General features: G+C 36.3%; 1 protein-coding gene across 1 annotated transcript; it reads right to left on the bottom strand.

Annotated features, from left to right (window-relative positions):
* Window positions 1-2,959: 2,959 nt before the first annotated feature.
* LOC139724471 (sodium- and chloride-dependent glycine transporter 1-like) lies at window positions 2,960-20,717 on the bottom strand. Its single transcript, XM_071635607.1, has 13 exons — window positions 20,378-20,717; window positions 14,587-14,718; window positions 13,963-14,188; window positions 13,083-13,215; window positions 12,591-12,725; window positions 10,879-10,982; window positions 9,584-9,708; window positions 8,020-8,132; window positions 7,359-7,493; window positions 6,515-6,614; window positions 5,787-5,887; window positions 4,460-4,630; window positions 2,960-3,808 (listed from the first exon to the last, which is right to left on the bottom strand). The coding sequence occupies exons 1-13, from the start codon at window positions 20,634-20,636 to the stop codon at window positions 3,650-3,652; spliced, it is 1,893 nt and encodes a 630-aa protein (XP_071491708.1). The 5' UTR covers window positions 20,637-20,717; the 3' UTR covers window positions 2,960-3,649.
* Window positions 20,718-21,195: the final 478 nt, after the last annotated feature.

Below are 21,195 nucleotides of genomic sequence, written 5' to 3'. Positions count from 1 at the left end.
AACTATCGTTACTTCATTTTGGGATAAACGCACTAGTCTTTAACAATAACGAACCTAATTTCATTTTCGTATCAACGAACCTTCGGAATAACAAACTTTATTTTACTTTTCTATAAACTAACTTCGGAATAATGAATATCACCTGCTAACACACAAATCTAACAACAACAAATCAACGAAAAACGTTAGTTCTGAAAGTCGTATATTCTTGATAAACGAAACAAGCATCTTTCTTGTATTATGACTCCATAATACTCTTCAGCATATCGACGTAACAAAGATTTTTTTTTTCTAGTTGTAGAACTTGTAGCAATTTTAAAGATTTTAACAGATACCTGAAATGACTGATGAAGAGTGGATTTGAGAGAAATCAAAAGAAAGTGAACAATTTTACATACTTTTTTCCAGTTCATAATTTTCATAGATGATTTTGATTTGATTTTGATTTGGTTTGATTTGATACCATATTAAAGGTAATTTAATTGGCTTTAAACCTGGAGGGTCAGCACAAAGGGAAACTTTGCCCTTGAGTGAACACATTCGTGTTTGTCCTCCAAGGCACAAAAGTAAAAATTTCAAATAAAAAAGAATGACATGTTGTCATTCATGTGCAAATGACCTTCATGATAACAATGAAACAATTTTCAGTCTATATATATATATATATAATAACAAAATTAAGACATTAAAGAAATTGCAAAAATACGTTTTCGTTCTAGAGCTTCAAAGTGGGAGACTAAATGAAGAGTATAAGAATGTTCTGCAAACTCCAACTTCAAATGAAATAGGGAGTACAGCGACAAATAAGGTGATTAAATGAACAGAATTCAGTTACTTCGTTATTTTAATTTAGGAATTTAAGAATTAATTAGTCAAAAATTAAGAACCAAATGTTGTTTCCATTGTTCTAATCTCCACATTTTTACCATATTTATGGATACTGCTTCTTCTCTAATGTCATTTAAATTTGGATTCGACAAAAGAATCATTCATTTTCCTCCATTATTTTTAGCCTTTCTTTATCTTCGGGGCTACAGAGACATTATAGAAATCATAGGTATATTTGCGCAAATTAATTCATGTTTCTTGTTGCGTTTGATTTGTCTTTTGTTCTCATTGTTAAGGGCATAATTTACCATTTGCAGATGAAACAAAACCCAGCATTAGTGCTTTAAGATAGTTCTAAAATGTGAGTTAGAAATAGAAACAACCACTGTAAGAATTTGAATAGGTAAAATCGATGTTAAATATTGTTAAATATACAAAATGTGAACAATAGTTATAATAAAAAATATTTCCAGACTAAACCGTGTACAGTTATGGTTTATTGAGAAAAATACAGATATCTCCTTTATCGCGAAAATTTTATATGATAGGATGTTCTGTGGTACAACAGACCAACACATACGCATGAAATGTCATATCGTGAACATTTTTAAATCACTGTTCCCAAAGGTAAACAGGACCTTTAAATGGAAGAACACTAAATGACAATAATGGAATGACAGTTTTATCATTTTTGCGATTTTAATCTTTCTGCCTTCAAAGTGAAAAAGAAATTTCCCATTTTATTGACCTGCCAGTATGATAGTCAATTTATAGATTACCTTTAATATGGTATGTGATACGTTAATTCTTTTCCAAATATTCTATGAGAAATATGAACTTGAAAAAGTGTTCACTTCTTTATTCTTCCTGAGTGCACGTATTTCAATGTATTATATATATATATATATATATATATATATATATATATGTTCGCAAAAACCGATAAGTCCATTTTTGAAGATTTTGAAGTACGGTCTCTGCCATAAAGTACAAAATATTACCTTTTAAATGACATATTGGTCCCTAAATATAAAGGTCCACTTTTGAAGTTATGGTCAAAAGAAGCAAATATTTTCTTATTTTTCTCTTTATTTTTCTTGACCTTTAATCGCAAATATCTCCATTTGGCAAATATGGACTTACCGGTTTTTGCGAACAAACTCTTCATATGTGTAATTATATATATATATATATATATATATATATATATATTTATCTATTTATTTATTATATACATATATATATATATATATTATATATATTTATTATATATATATTATATATATTAACATTAATCTGATATATTTTTTCCTCTTTGCTATTATCGTTCTCTCTTTACTTCTGCCCTCTGATTCAATTGAATATAAGCACCATTGTATAATCATTCGTCGAATACTTGTCAAAAATGCTTATGTAATTGGTATTTGAAACAATACGAACGTCTAGAACAGAAAACATGAAGAGGACTGAAAAGAAGTATATCTACACAACAATTATGTAAATTATGATACATTACAGCTGTATGTAACGTCTTTACAAGAAAGCAGTCTGTTTGTGTTTGTGCATAAAATGAGGTTACTAGGTATACGTCTGCGTACCACGTCGCGACTAAATCTTAGTTTACATTTAAACTAGTCTAACTATAATTATTACATCATTTAAAGATAAACAACCAAAATATCTTATCAAGATCTTTTAATCACTTCTCAGCATGACTTGCTGTTATCCCAACTTCTCTTAGTGCTTATACGAAGGATTCTTTGCATTTTTAATGTGAAATAGACTATTATTTCATTACAAAATCACTCACATGACTTCGACCCCTACAACGGGGTATCTCACATAATTATGTATCTCAAGTCAATAAGCACATGCAAGCACAATGTTTGGTAGAGGAAGCATGCAATGCATCAAACAAATATTATACACTGTACAAAGAGATTATTAAGATACATGGACCCTTTGTTGATGTTGGATATTGTTGATGAAAAATATAGTAATAATAATAATAATAATAATAATGATGATAATAATAATGTACAATGATTCTAATTTATAGTTTTTACACATAATAAAACATTAAAAAACGCGCAGCACTGACAGTGCAAACCATTCAGATTGTGTCCTAATGTATGTGACTGCCTTACTTTATCTTAGGGATTATTATTTAACTGATATTAAGCATATATATATTGCATATGAAACACTCAAAATAAAATGTCTTGATCCTCGAATCTATTAAATAGCTACAATACATATAGTTGCCTGTTTTCGGTGCAGCCTCAAGTAAAGGAAAGATCCATGAACACATCAAAATCTCTTGTTAAAATTTCCTTTTTTTTTCTACCCCTTGTTAGACAGACTTATTTTTTCTTTAATCAGACAGCTATATCTCCCCGTGACCTCATCAACAGAAATATTTCAGACATTGACATGTTTTGGCTGAGTAAAAAAAAAAGAAAAGTAGAGAGGAAGCAAGGATGTGAAAGGCTAAGATGTCAGAAGCTATATACGTAAGCCATGCATATCCATTTGGAGTCACATGAGTACATGTCCGTCTTTGGTATAGCGCTAATTTTCAAAATCTTTCCGCATGCATCTTTTGCTATTAAAGCCGAAAGACAAAATGAAAGTGTTTTACTGCTTTACTCTTTGAAAATCCTAACTGAATATTGTGTGAGTATTGGGTCAAGCATTGTCAAGTGAAGCTAATATAAATACGTTATTAACTATTCTTGTATTGCTCTCCATTCGGGTGTTTGTTTGGTTGTTTTTTTTTTTTGACAAGAAGGAATAAAATTTGAACACAAGTGTACAATAATCAGCAATCCTTGATGGTGTACTTTTCTGTCGATGACATGTGTTGGGGTGCAGTGTGAGTCAACTCGAGTCCACTTTTGGGTTCATATCCAGCCTCATTGCGGTACTTGTCTAAGCTTGGTCCCCAGTCAGCTGATGGCCTCATGAGAACTTTTAATCGCTGAAACGGTGAAAAAAAAACCCATAAAATTGAATGCAAACTATAGTAAGCTTAGGAGTATGTATGTATGAGTGTGAGTGTGTGTGTGTCGAAGCAGTTTATCTGAGGATATTGCCTATAAAGATTTAGCAGTTGCGTTGTTATACATAAAAGCGCCATGGCCAGAAGAGACCTGTAATTACAAGAATTCTTGCTAGTATAACTTGAATCGTACATATAATAGTACCATGAACTTTTTATTCACCCATCAGTGTGAGGATCTGAGTGAAGATTGCTGAATACCGTTATTTCAGCTTGATTGAATGAAAGTAAACTTAACTTTATTAGAAATGAAATTACCATAAATCCTTTGTTCGGATTCATGTATTTCAGTTTATCGTATTCTATTTCTCACCAAAATTTGTTCTGGTACACTAACATGGATTCACATTTTCTGCCAAGAAATTTACTCGCTTATTTCTTTTTAAGGGTACATGAAGTGCACCCTGCATAAAGAACCATGGCATCCGCAAGCACTGTCACAGCAATTCACTGTCCCCAGTGGCGACAGCCGTACAGCTAATTGCTATCCCCTGAACACAAATCTCTATCGAGTACTAAGTACCTTTACATGAGGGACCATGCCCCGGGGATGCTGAACGGAGTACTTACCTCGATAATTGTTCCATCGGCCAGAAAGAAGAGCGCGTACATGGCGTACACGGGTACTGCTGCAAAGGGTATGCTTGCGATAACCCAGCCCAATGCTTGGGCCCAATCAGGGAACGTGTGTTCTCCGTAGTAGGCAGGGGTGTAAAACACGAACGCCATGACCAATACCGTCTGGTGTCATTAACAAGAAGAAAAGGGAAAGAAAAAGAAAGATAATAGGCTATGTTCGATAACAAAGATAAGCTTTAAGTTAATGACGTTGATTTCAAAACCCAAGTCAGTAAAAAAAAAGCAAAGAAAAACTGACAAACAATCAACCATCTACGAATGACACTGACTGATGCGTACCGATATCTTCGATAACACTTTTCAAATATTTTCAAATTCTTATCAAAACGTATAATCTTCTTCTTCTTCTTTTTTTTGCCATTGCGGTCGATTGTATGTTTTTATACAGTTTTAGCTCTTTACGTGATCATTCGTGTTGCTGTCTGCACTGATAGAAGTGTGATGCTGTATTTTTTCTTCCCTTTTAATCTTTACAAACAGGAAAATCACAAACAAAATGTTAATATTTACACTGAAGCATTTCTTCAATTCAAAAGTGTAAACAAGGATGTGCAAGACTTTGATACCCCGGAAAACACATATACCTCATGCTTTAAAAAATATTAATACTGTAGAAAAAAAAAAGCTCTTCGTATTATCTGTAACGAATCATGAAGATGCTATGCCGATGTTTTGTGCCATGAAAACAACATTTTAAACATTAATGATTGTATCGTTTGTACTTAGGACAATTTATGTACAAACTTAACAATAATTCTGTCCCTCCTGTATTCGACTTAAAGTTCATTAAAAAAAATCTAAATTGTCCATTCATATTCTATCTGGTAATCCAATGAATTTCACTTGCCTTTAACCAGGGATCTCTTCTTTTTTAGGGAGTATTTCCAACAACCTTCTTTCGGTATTTGTCGTGAATATACAGAATTGCATTCATTATTACGATGGGTATTCAAATGTTGTATGGGTTAATTGTAGTGAAATAAAACGAAATGAAATGAAATTAGATTAAATTAAATTAAATAGGACGCTCATGGTGTGTATATTCTGCGGCTTGGGCAATTTGTAATGCGGCTGCTTGAAACCTAATAGCCACCGTAACTTTCTACATAATCCTTTCAACTATCTATCCGGACATCTTGCAGAATTTGATGAGATAGTGTTAAGTATCTCATCAGGGAAAAGAACCGAAATCGGTGATTTCTGACTGCCCCTCCGCCCCCCCCCCCCCGTACATCTTTCTGTTAAAATTGTTACGTACCAACATTCCGAGGGGTGAGATGACTGCCCAACAGGCCTGGAAATAGACGAACACGTCAGAGCCTATCATGGTGCGTACTTCCTTCACAAATCGTTTCAGTCCTGGATGAGGGGGAACACACACGGAAGTCATCATCAAGCATATAAAGCCATGGTGTGACTTTTTCAGATGGCTTTTGGCATGATAAAATGCAGTCATGCATGCCTCAAGATGTGACATCAAAATACAATGCACAATTGGTAAGATTGAAGAAACTATTTTTAATTCATTTCCTTACTTCCTCTGATACTTTCTTTTAGCTCTTTCTTTTTCTTCACCCCTTTTCTCCTCTTTGCTTATTTCTCTTTTAATTTCCCTTTTTTCTCTCTCTCATAGCCTAACCTTAAGAGCAATGTATTAGTCTGTACATTCTAAAAGGAAACGCAAAGACAAACGAATACCAACAACTTTAGACTCATGCAATTCTTTTGGAGGCTGATGAAGAACGTAATGATATAATTTTTGAATAGTAGGTCTACACTGGAAAAAGAAGACAGCTTACACTTAAATGAACGCATGGCAGTTAAGTTTTTAGGCACAAAATGATGATCTGCGCATGTGCCAACAGCTGTTCCCATCGTCCAATCAGGAAGGTGGTGCGTCGTAAACATTAGCTTCGAAGATCTAAAGCTCACTTATGTCAAAAAGAGAAATGACGAATGGCACGTTCATTGCTCGAAAATGCTTACCATAGGCGTAAGAGATAACCAAGGCGTAACACAACGAAAAGGTGAAGAGGGCGTACTTGGCCGCGTACCAGTCAAGCAACGTAAAAACGTAGATGCCTCCCTGGAAAAAAATGAAACAACGAATCAATAGTCCGAGACTCTTGCGACAAGTCCATAAAGATACGAGAGAAAGAAATGTATATACAATCCCAACAGAGTTTATTTGTTCCAATCTTCTTTATTTCCGTAGATATAGTGTGTTCTTATCTACGTGTATAGTTAAGCTTAAGACCGATATGTGTGACAAAAGGTTTGAACCCTCAGGCATTTCGTTACATCGGGACAATTTGAACAAGGATTTATCGAACACATCATGAAGTGGAACATACATAAGCGATGATTTATCTTAAATTACATTATTTTTTAATGATATTTTTTATTTGCATTCCATTCAATATATGCAGGTTCTTGTTCACAATACACTGTAATACTCATTCGAACAAGAATAACCAGCTGTTCTTCTCACTTGTGCTGCTGAATGACATTATTTTGTTTTAAACATGCAGTACAACTTTGGTGTTTTAATACACACACACACACACACACACACACACATATATATATATATATATATATATATATATATACATGTTTATAGACAGTTGCATATGAAACACAAACACATGTACATATACATGTATATTCAAATATGTATACAGTTCACGCAAGCATGCATTTGTTTATTTATTTATGCTTATGAGATACAAACACACTCTCTTTAAGAAAGACATGTTAGTAGGCCCTAAGTATGCGAAAAGTATCGTAATAATATTTCTCAAGCTATACATACGTCCTTGGAACCTACCTGCATACACATGGGTAAGCCGAGGAGGAAGAATGCAAAGCAGACGCCAAAGGTCACGAGCCACTTCCACTTCTTTCTCGTCGACGGCGAGAGCTCGTCCGAGATGGCTGTAATCGCCGTCTCACACATGGCAAACTTTACCAATGAAAAAATATATATATTATAGAGAGAGTGACAGAATAGTGACGGAACTACCAATTTGTCTACCGCATTGAAACATCTGATAAACTAAAGTGAACACGTTTTATGTATAAATCACATGCCGTAATTGGGCTTTAAATTAGAAATAACAACAACAAAGTCAACACTATTTGTTGTTGTATTCTGTTTTGTTTTATGCTAGAAAAGGCTTGAAAAATACAACTTGATAGAATGCAGAATAGGATTGACTGATACATTAGCACATCAATCTCCTTAATTGGTGAGGAAATTGATAATTTTCACAATGTACAAACATTCCAAATAAAAATCGCAAATAGGGTGGAGTGAGGACATTTACCATCTATCGTAGCGATTTTCCAAACATGCCAACGAGCAGACAAACAAGATAAAAAATAAGGCTTCTTCTACGGGGATTCTCTTCGCTAAACTATCAAAAGGGTTCTGTAGTGGCAGATTTAATGACAAAAGGAGCAAATCAAATTTTATGAGTCATAACTACCTGACTGTCGAGTCCTAGTGTCAGCAGCATGAAGAAGAACAGGAACGACCAGAGCTGGGGCAGGGGAAGTCGGCATAGGGCCTCGGGGTACACTTTGAAAGCCAGCCCAGGTCCTGGTAGAGAAATAGACTTTTTTTCTTGGTTAACTAAGGTAGCATTTGATACTTTTGAAAAGATCTGTTTCCTTTTTCGGCAAGATTATAAGCGTGTACTTGAATATGTCATCCGATGTAAAATGATCAGACTTAACAAACCATGATATTCAACGTTGAAAATATTTTCAACAACAGCAAGAAATTATATTGGTTTTAATCGATGAAAATCGGGAAAGCAAAGTAATGTTGATTACAAAATCGAACACTTTTCTGTGAAAAGAGACTTATTGCAACGAGGACATATACTTGTATTATCAGCTCATAGAAATCAGATTGCCCTGAATCAAATGCAGAATTCAAAGTTTATCAGGAGACTAAAATATCAAAAGCACTATATGAGCCCATCTAGCTTCCACATTGGAATTGGAATTGGAATTGTAATTCTTTCTGTATATCTAAAATGATTCTAAAGGCCAAGAATCTACAGTCACCAGCGCCCACCCCCCCCCCCCATCCCCCACTGGCTTCTCCATCTGCACGTCTTGTGTTAGGTAAGTAAATATAGATCATAGATTTCTTTCAGGGCGGTCACGCTTTCAAACTCTTCTCTTTGTGTCAACCCCTGCAACCCCATCAAATATTCCGAACTGAAGAGAAAATGCAGTCTACATTGCTCACTGATTTTTTGGTAAGCCTGTTTATGTTATATCACCCCTGCTGGAAAGAATGGAGTGTTCCACAGTGTGAAAAAAACAATGTGAAACACAGTGTGAACACATTGTGAACACAGTGTGAAATCTCTTCACAGTGTTAAATTCGATCGTTTTAACAGTGTGAACACATTGTGGATCACTAATTCACAGTGTAAATCATAAATTTACAGTGTGAAACAGAACATTACTATATGAAAACCCTGTGAAAAACTACACCAGAGTGTGAATAATCTTCACATTGTTAGATTTGAGCGTTTTCACATTAGTCGACAACGTGAACACCCTGTGAACACACTGTGGGACACTGTGTTCTTTCCAGCAGGGACGATGTCAAAATGTACCCTTTGTTTTATTATACTGGTGAATATGTATTTGCTTTGTAAAATTTCTTCATGAAGTCATGAAACCAATTTGTAAAATGACATAAAATGACAAGACATTAAATTAAATTAAATCAAATTAAATCAAATGAAATTAGATTAATTTAAATTAGATAGAATCAAATAAATTAAATTAAATTAAATTAAATTAAATTAAATTAAATCAAGTCAAATTGAATTAAATTAAATCAAATCAAATTAAATGAAATCAAATTGAATGAAAACTATCAAATGTCTGTTATTATTGGGACACACGTTGTGTCACGCATATCAATGTCAGAATTCATTTCAAATATGCATAATCCATGAACTATATTGAAACTACCTTTCCAAATTCCCGTCACTATATACATGGGGCTTTGTATTTTATAGTTACCTTCATCCACAACGTCCTGGATGTCCTGCTGGCTGTCGTGCGCCATGAAGCCAAGAACGGAGAAAATCACGAAGCCGGCAAAGATGCTGGTTCCACAATTGATAACAGTTACTAGCAGTGCATCCCTATGTAAGCAATGTCAAATTTAATCATGTTGTGTAAATAGGGGCAAATGTTGAATGATTACAAGGCGCCCTTTTCAGAAGCCTTCAAGGTTTTAAGCCCTCAGTGTATTCCCAATGTTCTGTTCTTCCATAGAATCATCGTGCAAATACGACTGTTGTTTAGACTAAGAAAAAAAATATGAGTCATTTCCATGACATCATACAGGCCTACTCTCTCTATATGTATTTCCTTGTACTCCGTACTCTCGCAAGACACAACGAATCAGTCAGTTCGCTTTGGTCTGTTCGTCCAGATTGTTGATTACAACAAGTGAACAAGCTACTGGAGCTCCATGGGCATGATGGGATATTTGCTTCCACGTACAAACCGCCGTATCAACAATAGATCCACGTGGTTAGCACGTTTTGTAAATTTGCAACCATGACTGCTCAAACTTTGCATTTTCCTGTGTAAATGTCGTCTTTTATCCCCTGTAGGGACATGAGGGATTGCAAAGTTCAATGGAAAACCTACTAAACGTCAAAGAATTAATCCTAGTGGAAAACACTCTGTCAATAACGAAATCAGGCAGATAATGAAACAGCTGAAATGATCACCAAGTTCAGTGAAGTACAGTGATTCCGGATATTTATGATGACAATATTTATCGTATCCCTATTTACAACGTACATGTATCATCATGGTCCCTGCATAAAACAGATTTGTTTGCTTTTTAGAAGCCTTAATTGTATCTACCTGTCCGAGTAACGAATTATGCATAAACATGAATACACATAAAGTGTTTGATGACGATTACAGAGAGTTAAGAAAATATCGAGAACAATCAAATAAATATGATCAAAATAGATATGATCTATATTTAACGACAATATGACGAATATTTAAACCTTGATATCTTTTGTTAAAAACCAGTTTTAGATAGAGCTATGACAATCAAAACATTTCCAGAATGATGTCACTTTCTTTTTTTATATCTTGGTAAATAGTCCAGTGGTTAAGTCATCTCAAAAGTGAAACAAGAAAACATGTATGGTAGCTTTAGATATTGGGTTCTCATTTCAGGCTTTGTGTACAACCCAAACGATTCCATTTTCTCTTCCCGCTATTATCATCTTGGAGAGTGATAGCGATACAAACGGAAAGATATCTCCAATATAATGATAGCTAACCTGTAACAGTTGTTCTTGTATTTGTTGTAGCTTGCAAACGTGATCAGGCAGCCAGACGACAATCCCAGCGAGTAGAATATTTGGTTGGCAGCATCCTTCCACACCTAAAGAACACACCATGAACAGTTTGGAGTATGGAGTGAATGATTTATTACCACCTAGAAACCTGCAAACAAGTTTCTTTTAACCTGTTTACACTGGAATGTATCAGATAGTCTACGAATCATAATCTCCTCACATTATGACAATTTCAATTCTTTTCAATCATAAAGAAAAGACTAAACAGGGAGAGAGAGAGAGAGAGAGAAGAGAGAGAAAGAGATTTTACACATGCATGCTGAGATATAAAAAGTATCATACATTCAGCATGTTTTTAAATCATGGACATGACAGTTTCGTTGAATCTAACTCTGTGGGCACATGGACGAGGTCGTGTTCGTCATTTTTAATGGTCTCGTTGCTTGTAATGTTCCTAATCATGTCAGTAATCCCACATTTTCTTTGAAAAAAAAAATATTGATAGAGGTAATTTCGAGCTTAATTTTACATACTTAACTGCGAATAGAAACTCCTCCCATCCCGTCGTACTTTACTTTTAGCAGCCATCAATAGCCGATCTAACTCCTAATGGGGGGGGGGGGGGGGGGGGTGTTGTACTTACAAAATTACCCTCTCTGCATTCACCCTCAACCCCCCCCCCCCCCCCCCCCCGGGATGCCAAGTTCAAAAACATTTTATGAGTGAGATTTTCATGACTCGGCATCTCGGCATGCGAATGTGCGCGCGAGCGAGGGTGTGGGAGGGGTCCCCCCCCCCCCATGGCCTCCCACGGTGGGGAGCTTTTACAATTTTTAGCTCTTAATGGTGCGATCAGGTGTATACTTAAGTGACTATTTTTCACTTATTCTGAAAGACAAAAGGGAAATATACCTTCAATTGCAACTATCACTTTAATCTTTTGAGCTATATGCTCATTATTATAGGCCCAAGTTGCAGACTTCGCCAGATGCGTGAGAAAAATGGGTGCCATGCGTGAGATCGTGAGATGGCCCCTAAATGCTTGAGTCTCACGCAGAATGCGTGAGACTTGGTAGCTCTGCCCCCCCCCCCCACCACCACCACCCAACCACCACACACAAGACAATAGCTTGAAATTCGGCTTCTTGCACAATGTATCGTCATGTCATTCTTTACTTATTCTCACCAGCGAGTTTGTACTGCAGCCTTACACCAACACATAGTATACAATGCTACAATGTACTTCAGAACATTGTTTTCTTAATTCTTTTTGTGGCAATGAGTCAAATGTGCACAATATCCACACACAAACCTATAGACAGAAAATTAATGTCTCTAATACCTATTTTCTGAGGTCCCATCATAAAATCAAATCTACCTCTAAAATGATATGTGAACACAGAACCCTTCGAAACGTTTACATGTGTATATCATAACCATAGAGAAATTCAACTATGATTATTTATTTCATTAACACAACCCTTCCAGGAGTTCACGTATACATGCATATAGTCATGTGAGAAGAGAAACAAAGCTCTGTTCCTTGGTCATGTTTGGATTACAATCCAATGACATTTCTTGTGTTACATATATATTGGGGCTCACGTCAGGGAAACATCTATTGAATGCTAATTCTAAGAATGCAAGAGGATTATCACTGTTCGTATCAACCATCGTAGTGAAAAGTTTCTTACTTCTGGATTCGCCAACTTCTCAAACTTTGGTGTGACGTAGAACTCGATGCCCTTCCCAGCTCCAGGGAGTGTGGCGCCGCGAATTAGGAGGATGAATAGAACCACATACGGGAAGGTAGCTGTGAAGTACACAACCTGTCGTAGATAAGTGGCAAAAAAAGAAAAACAGAAAAATCAGTGTCCTAAACGTCAATAGAGAGAGAGGGTGGGGGGAGGGGGAGAGAGAGAAAGACACACACACTCACAAGAGGCGGGGAATGTTATCTCTGTATTATTAGGGAGCTTTATATGAATATGAATGTATAATATATATATATGACGAATAATCTTCATTCAAGTTCAAACTGGATATATCAGCCTATCCAAAAGGACGGGGAAAAAATCCCCAAACAATGTTATACGCAATTGAACGGAAAGGGGCGGAGGAGTAGTAGGAAAGAAAAAAAATAATTGATCATCATTATTTGGTTGATAGTATGGAAATATATCTACCTTTCCCGCAGACTTAACTCCTTTAATGATACACAGAAAGACGATGATCCAGGCGGCGACGAAGGCGCCGAACACATCCCAGTTCATCTCTCCCATGTCTCCGATGCTTTCTGTAATACCATGGACACGATATCTGGAAAGACGGGACCATATTGAGACTTATTAGTCTACCCAAATTTACTTTTCTCTGATCTTTGCTTGATATACCCTTTAGCAACTGAAGATTCCGTCCATGATGACCTATTGTTCCCCTGGAAGGTACAGCAATATTACTCTCATTTCTACAACTTTCTAAATTATGCAAAACAGATCACTGCATGTTTATTTTTGTCTATCATAATTCATCTTTATTTGAGAGTATATTAAGACTTTACCAAGAGACTTGTGCGTCACAGTTTCGGGGGGTCAAGGGAGTAATTTGACGGGCGATTTCGGGTGGTTCAGTTACTAATTGGTTATTTCTTCAAAAATCGATAGTATATCTCTATTTATTCGCAAATCGATCAGTTATTCCTGGCTGTCTGTGTATACATTCGACAAATGCTGTCAAATCTCACATATTATTTTTCTTTGTATATTCTGTTGAAAAAAAAAGTGAAAATAAAGTCTGAATTTGAATTTGAATTTGAATTTCAATTTGCCTCTGAATTTTTATGACCAAAGAGTTAACATTTTAATTTTTTCTACGAACTTTAGTTGTCCTTTTCAATAAAAAATAAAGGAGGTTGTTGTGCAGTTTATTCTGTAAACCATTATAAGGATTCTTTGTACATGTTGCACGTTAAGGATAAGCAACCAAAATGTAAGGAACCTTAGAGTATTATGCTTATACCTCATGGCGGAAAGAAATATACGAGGGCTAGGAATTTATGAAACTTACAGCCAATATTCTTCGCTGGGGCGTCTTGAGTCATTCACATTGAACGTCAAATTCAACTCGGAATGCGAGGAATCGAAACAATTTTCGGTGTTCCACGTGTTGTTACAGGTCGACCAAGGCAGTGTGCTTTGACAGGACGCCCCCATGTAGTAAATAGACCAGCCAACGATGACGTTATAATAGATGGCAACCACTACTGAGATCAGTACCATCCCAATTCCGACTCCTGGAAAATAAAACAAAACACAATTCAGCTACCAACTACTGAATCTTCCTCGGGTTTTTGCAAATCAGGTAAGTTACGTAGGCAAAACTGTGTAAGAGGTGGTCTCCTTCCAACAGATGATTTCCAAGAGTAGTTGTACGTATAATTTCTTCTGTGTTATTGTAAACATTAAGCAATAAGTGTGTAGTGGAGTGATGATTTACAGGCCTGCGTTGTTCTTTATTAAACTCTGATTACAAGAAATGAACAGCCAAATACGAAAGCTTTTTGATCTCTGCAAAATATATATAAAAACGCATCATTAGCTCCGCTTCTTCACATGATTTTTTCTTCTTTGTTGGCTTTTTGATGGAGTTGTTATTGATGTTCTGAAAAACATTACAGGTTTTCCCTCTCACCTCGAAATAGAGGCGCGACGTTCCAGATGCCAATGCACCCAAGGCTGGAAAACTGACCCAGGGAGAATTCCATAATGAAAAAGGGCGCCCCCGCGATGCAGAGGAAGATAATGTAAGGGATGAGAAAGGCTCCTGTAAAGGGAAAGATGCAAGATTGTGAGAGTTGAGTGTGGACAATTATGATCAAGTTTGGTATGGTTTCCAGACCCTTTGCCAACTGGACTCCGCGGCGACGAAGTCGCCACCTTTGCCGAAGGCACAGGACAAATCCACCTAAAGCTGCTCCAGTTTTTGACGTTGAGGGCGTTAATATCCTGTACAACAAAATCTTATGAGCAGAGGGTCTGGAAGCCAGACTAGGTCAAGTTTGATATCATCGTCTGCCAAAAAACAAAAACAAAAAACAAAAAACAAAAGTGTGGCGGCCTTAGGGAAACAGGTTATTGCAACTTGTTAAGTGAGATCATGGAGTTGCAATGGAGGTCCGTTGTACTTTCATGATGAGATATGTTATAGCAATGATGTCCTATTGTAGAGCAGCACAAGCCAACTTTCGACTCGCACGACCATCTAACGTTTTTAGTTAGATTCTCTGCGCATGCGTCATGTTCAGAGTCACGTTGGCGCTCCATGGAGTGGCAGTAATTCCGCGTGGAAACGGTTGTCGATAGGAAAGGGAATTCGGGTCCGAACACTGAAAGGTCAGTAGATGTTCAATCACTAACGGTCGGGAGATTCATGCAAATCTTAAACAGCTCAAAAATTCGCAAGCAAAAGCAGACTACTAGTATTTCGTTTTGGGAGAGGAGGGAAATGGACATCTTCTTGAAAACATGGAGTCGCCACTTCCATCGGTCTATTTTACTCTCCTGCTTTGCGTATAACGAGTGGAGCATTAATTTGTCGCAACGCACTTCTCCAATCTTCATGGCTCCAATTATAATTATATGAATAAACACAACAGTCTAGTAACTAATGACAACAGCTTTAAAGTTACTTTTTTTCTTTTTCAAATGCAAATGTTAAAGTGCCACTGTGGACGGTAACTATTTACGGGGATGATGGTCGTAAAAGCATGGCCTATTCAGTGTTAGTACAGCCTATTCAGTGTCAGTACAGTCCATCCATGAATTAAGTCAAATGTATAATGCCGTAATACAATTTGTAGCATTGTCATTATTTGGTAAAAATATCATCATTATCAATTTTATTATCACTTCTAAAAGAAATTGTTGTCTGTATGATTTTACATCACCATTTGGGAAGTTAGTACTAGCAGTTATGATACCATTCCCTGAAAGAGAATGGAATCGTTGATTTCCAGCATTGCGCCACCACAAACCATTGCTGGTCAATTGGAATCGACTGTCGGACTGTCATAGTCTCGTGATCAGATGTTAGAGTGTTTATTAGACCTATTTCACAGCAAGGCCATAAAGCCATAAAGTGAGGTCACCGTGGTTATCATCTGATGTACGTGTGTTTCGCTCATTAGCGGATGCTCTTAAGTCTAAGTTTGATATCTTCAGCTCATTAATCTTCAGGATATAATTTTCGGTATTATAATGTATGTATAAGTACAGTATCAACCGTACAGCTTGTTTAAAATTTGCATGCAGGGGCACCACAAATATCCTTCTATTTCACGATCGTCGCAAATGATCTTAAAACTTTTGTTTGAGTGTGTGTGTGTGTGTTTGTGTGTGTGTGTGTGTGTGGTGTGTGTGTGGGCAGGTATTGGTTGATAAATAATATGGTTCCATTATTTATTACTGTATAATTTTGCTGCATAATTCATTTGGATGACTATTAAGATTAATGCTAGAAGAATTGAATTATCACTGTTAAATTTAAGCAATTTTTTTGAGAGCATAGGGGAAGTGACTGTATGTAAATTGATAATTGTTCATGAAAATGTAATTTTTGTTATGTCATTATGTACAGCAATAGCAAATTTGCTATTATGATCACAAATGTATATTTTCGTCATTTCAATTGTAGCAAATGAAAATTGTTATTTTTTTCAATTACTTTGAATGGAACAGAATAAACATCGTTGAAAAACAAAAAAGTGTGTGTGCGTGTGTGTGCGTTCCAGCCTACGAACAGACGGGTGAATCTCAAGACAAGGCACTACAGTTCAAAGCATCCCTTTTATTTCTTGATCGGAAATGATCTTTAACGTTCGGTGAGAGAAAAATCAATCCGAGACAGATTTTTCGGCAATCTTATCTCTTACATGAGAGCCACGCAAAACTAATCGTGGAGGTACTAATCAGACATATTGGTGAATTTAATGCACAGGCCCACCAGTTTACCAGAGGTTTTTAAATACATTCTGCATCAGCAATCTCTCAGCATTTCGCAGTGAGTCAGTCAGAACAGCAACTAGTAAGTAGTTTCTTGTAATGCAGTCTCGGGTTTCTCTAACCAGCAGCTATATACAATGGACTAGTGGGGATAGGATTATATAGGAGAAAAACAAATGGAACATCTTTTAAAGCAGGAAATCCATATCTTTATATTACGTCCCACTAGTACCCACAGCGTCAGAACTTTTGAAAGATTCCATATACCAAAGTGCTAAATCTGATTCAACTTTTGCTAGACCGGACGGAATTGACAGTGGTACAATCATGTCAAGTATGAATAACCAAGTACCTCTCAAGATAATCCTAAGGCACAAGTATTTCCCCTTTGCTTAATCTTCAATCATAGTTTGTGGGCACCATGCCCTAACAATTGCAAAGTCTATCTCCCACCGCAGGACTATTCTGATAGGGGACATTGTATAAAGCTCGCTCGTGAAGGTAAAGTTCCGACACAAGTTGGGAAAAGACTATGTTTCGTGCCCTCGTGCTTCTAAATCAAGGATTATCACTTTGTCAGGCAAACATTTCCTCAGCTCAAAACTTATTCATCTATATTCTTTTCCTTGTACTTGTGCAAAAATGTAGCACAGATACTCCTTCATTTTCAACTCGTATCTGTGGGCCAATTACAGCTACACAGGCTGTGTTTCCTATCTTTGCTTGGTCCCTTGTCACTGTCGGTGCTGGTGCTGTGTAAATTTACAGTAATTTCATTCATCAAATATTGACAAAGCTCCGTATATTGTCTGGACGGTTTTGTCTGAACATGAATGCGACAGAAAAGGAAAAAAATGTGAAAATGATTTCCACATTTTCCACCAGCACCAGACATGTGGACACGCGATGTATCTTTGCCAGTTCGGCATCGTTTGTTACTGCGTATAGCAAAGGCAGAGTCTCTGGGCCGAAACCTCCCAAGCTGGAATCCATAAGAAGTCGATTTCAGGGTCAATTCAAAAATGCAATTTAACGACAAAATGTGCACCAAGAAATCTCGATTTATCTGAGTGAAAAAGCAGAGATGCTAATATTCATTTATCGGAGTTTCAGAAGAATTGATATAATAATCACGAATTCTACACTTTGTCGAATCGAACACCGAACAAGTCAACAGAATGATAACCATCGTAATTATGCAAGTGTTTAAGAAAATACATGTTATTACATGTAAATATTTTGCGTGTTCAACTTTCGATGTCAGATAGTTAGATTCTACGAAAAGGATGACATGGGATACAAGACGGAGACAACCTTGATACCGGTAAATACGTCTATTCTTGGATTACATACGAGTAAAACAGTGATTATAGAACCTTAACCCGTTCCGTGTGAGCTTATAAAACTTGTGACAAGTTACTAGTAATAGTCCAGTGCACTTGTTTATAGCGTGTTTTCTGTTACTAATCTACTCACTCTCTAACGGTATTACGAGATATGTAAGTACCTTGTTACATAAAATCGTGAACACATAATAACCATATATGACAAAAGACTTATTTCCACCTGTGACTCTTAATGAGGCTATGTGGAGAAATATCTATTTAAAGAGTGAGGGTCGTTGATCTTAAATTTTATACCATTACTATTGATTGGATCTGTTTTTCTTTTTTTTTTGCCATGGGTTAGTCTGGCTATTAAAGTTATACAATGTTGGCAAGCTACATAATAAAGATATCTCTCTTCCTTTTTATGATGCATGCCACGTCGTTTGATAAGTCATCGCCGCTTTGGTTGATTTAAAGAGCTCTCTCCTTCGGTTGAGCTAATATAAAATAATGTGGAAACAATCTATGGTCTGAAAAGTACATTTGGACAGTGGATTCAACACTAGTTTTGCTTTTCCTCTCGGTACTGATAAAGGCGCATGCTTCATTACATGGAATAACTGGAGATGTCTTATGTCTTGTCCCTATTTAAGAACCATAGCATCCTATTACTCTTCCGCGTTGGTGTATACAATGAAAGATGCATGTGGACTGAAAGGTTTCGAACACTTTTTAGGGAGAAAAAAAAAGTTCATTCACTTTTATTCAAGTGTTGCTGTTTCTGGTTTTCATCGTCTTGGTATGTGCTTGGTGCTCAATTAGTTTCAAAACCACAGCAGTTGCGGCATGTACGAAAGACAGCATATTAGATTTGTGTTGTTCAGTGATAATATCGAATCCGTCGTTATTTCTACGTGCGTACATGATTGTGTGTGCATGTAGTATAGGGCGTGTGTGTTTATCCATTTATACGTTCTTTCCATCCCTTTTCCATACCTTCTAATCTATATATTCCCAAACATTTTTATCAATTTCGATGCTGATATGGTATCAAAATCTGAAGTTTTATGGTCGTCAACATTCGATACCGACATAAACGGGGTGTCATAAAGAAGTCTATAATGGCAAAAGAGTGCAAAGGTCATCTTGTTGCTAATAAAAACCATCGTAACTCAAAACTTTAAGGGGAGTATAAAAAGGGACTAAAGCTCTACGTGATAAACCTGAATATCTGAAGAATTTGTCAAACTGAAATCCGTTTACTTTGTTACTCTTTCGGCAATTTTATTTGTTATATTTTTAAAAATTATAGTCACTGATATGCCTCATAAAATGCAACACATCTGAACGCTGTTTGCCCTTCTTATTTGATATTGATAACGTTGTTTTTGGCTGGTTGTTTTCTTCAGACCAGAAGTGAACTAACCTGTGTTTCCTATCGTCGTCCTAATTGTGACGATTAGTTTTTAGTGTTAGTTTACTGTAATCAAATTTGCCGCATTGAGAACAATACATTAATGTTAGCTTTTGCAAACACCATGAACTCATGCTAAGTTTATTGACGAAAATGATCTTCGATTTTTCCACAAAGTAGTTCAGCGATGCTTCGCAAGTTTGCACTATAAATTATACTAAATATTCGGACATGCTTTTTACGTAGAGGCACCAAATTCAATTTTGGGACTCTCCCCTTTGGATTGGATTCATTTCATCCTCCTATACGCATGACATTCTTGAATATTTTCGGATTACGCTTGTCCACACCACCGCGATTAATTGAAAACATGTATTATATATATATATATATATATATATATATATATATATATATATTGTTTACATACTTGATCTATACATATCATAGAAATGTTATATATATATAACATTTATGTGATATATGATAAAGCATAAACAATATATGTATATGTATATGTATATATATATATATATATATATATAAACAAATAAGTCTTCAAATGGTTTTTGCACACGTTTGAAATCCTTTTTGCTTGATTCTAGGGAACCAATCAGACCAAACATTCAAATCTCAAAACTAGACGATTTTTACGATGAGAAGGCGACTGAATGCGTATAAATTCAGACGAAAATCACTGAAGAAGAAAAAAAAGAAAAAAAACGGAAGAGCAGACGAACCTCCGCCATTTTTGAAGCAGAGGTAGGGGAAGCGCCACACGTTCCCAAGCCCGACTGCGTAGCCCACGGATGTTAGGAGGAAGTCGATGTGACTGCCCCACTGGTCCCGATCTTCGTCCTCTTTTACCTCCACCACCACCTGTTGCTTGGCGCTGCCATTTGCTTCGACTGTGTTGATGTCGACCTGACGGATAACGCCAAAGAAGTAGAGAGTCAGTACAAATGCATGCATCGAAATTATTTTCATTCTGACAAACATAAATTGACATGTCGTGCAATATCTTCATATAAGTGAGATGTAATGTGACACAATGACATTGATTCAGTAGATCTATTTCGTCAACATAAGAAAATGAATGTCAAAATGACTCTAGTAACATCAAAGGAAAGTCACTATCTAATGTGCAAATGATAGTTACTTCTCATATCGTGATGTGACAGCCCTGCTGAAAAGAGCACAGTGTCCCACAGTGTGAAACACGATATGTGAAACACAGTGTGGACACATTGTGAACACAGTGTGAATCATTGCATCAATTTACAGTGTGAATCATCAATTTACAGTGTGAAACGGAACATCACTATGTGAACACTCTGTGAAAAACCACACCACAGTGTCAAGTCATCTTCACACTGTTAAATTCGAGCGTTTTCACATTTTCGACTGTGTGAACACACTGTGAACACACTGTGAGACACTGTGTTCTTTCCAGTAGGGAGGTGTGATTGTATTTGTTCCAAACAGGGTGATCATAGCGTGCTACAAACAGTAAATTACACACCAATGGTGAAATATGAATATATATGGTAAACATTGA

The sequence above is a fragment of the Diadema antillarum genome, unplaced genomic scaffold (assembly GCF_040938485.1).
Source record: "Diadema antillarum isolate AM-2024a unplaced genomic scaffold, OU_Dant_1.0 scf00000215, whole genome shotgun sequence".
NCBI lineage: Eukaryota > Metazoa > Echinodermata > Echinoidea > Diadematoida > Diadematidae > Diadema > Diadema antillarum.
Note: the sequence above shows the minus strand (reverse complement) of the source record. Positions and strands in the feature narration are given on the sequence as shown.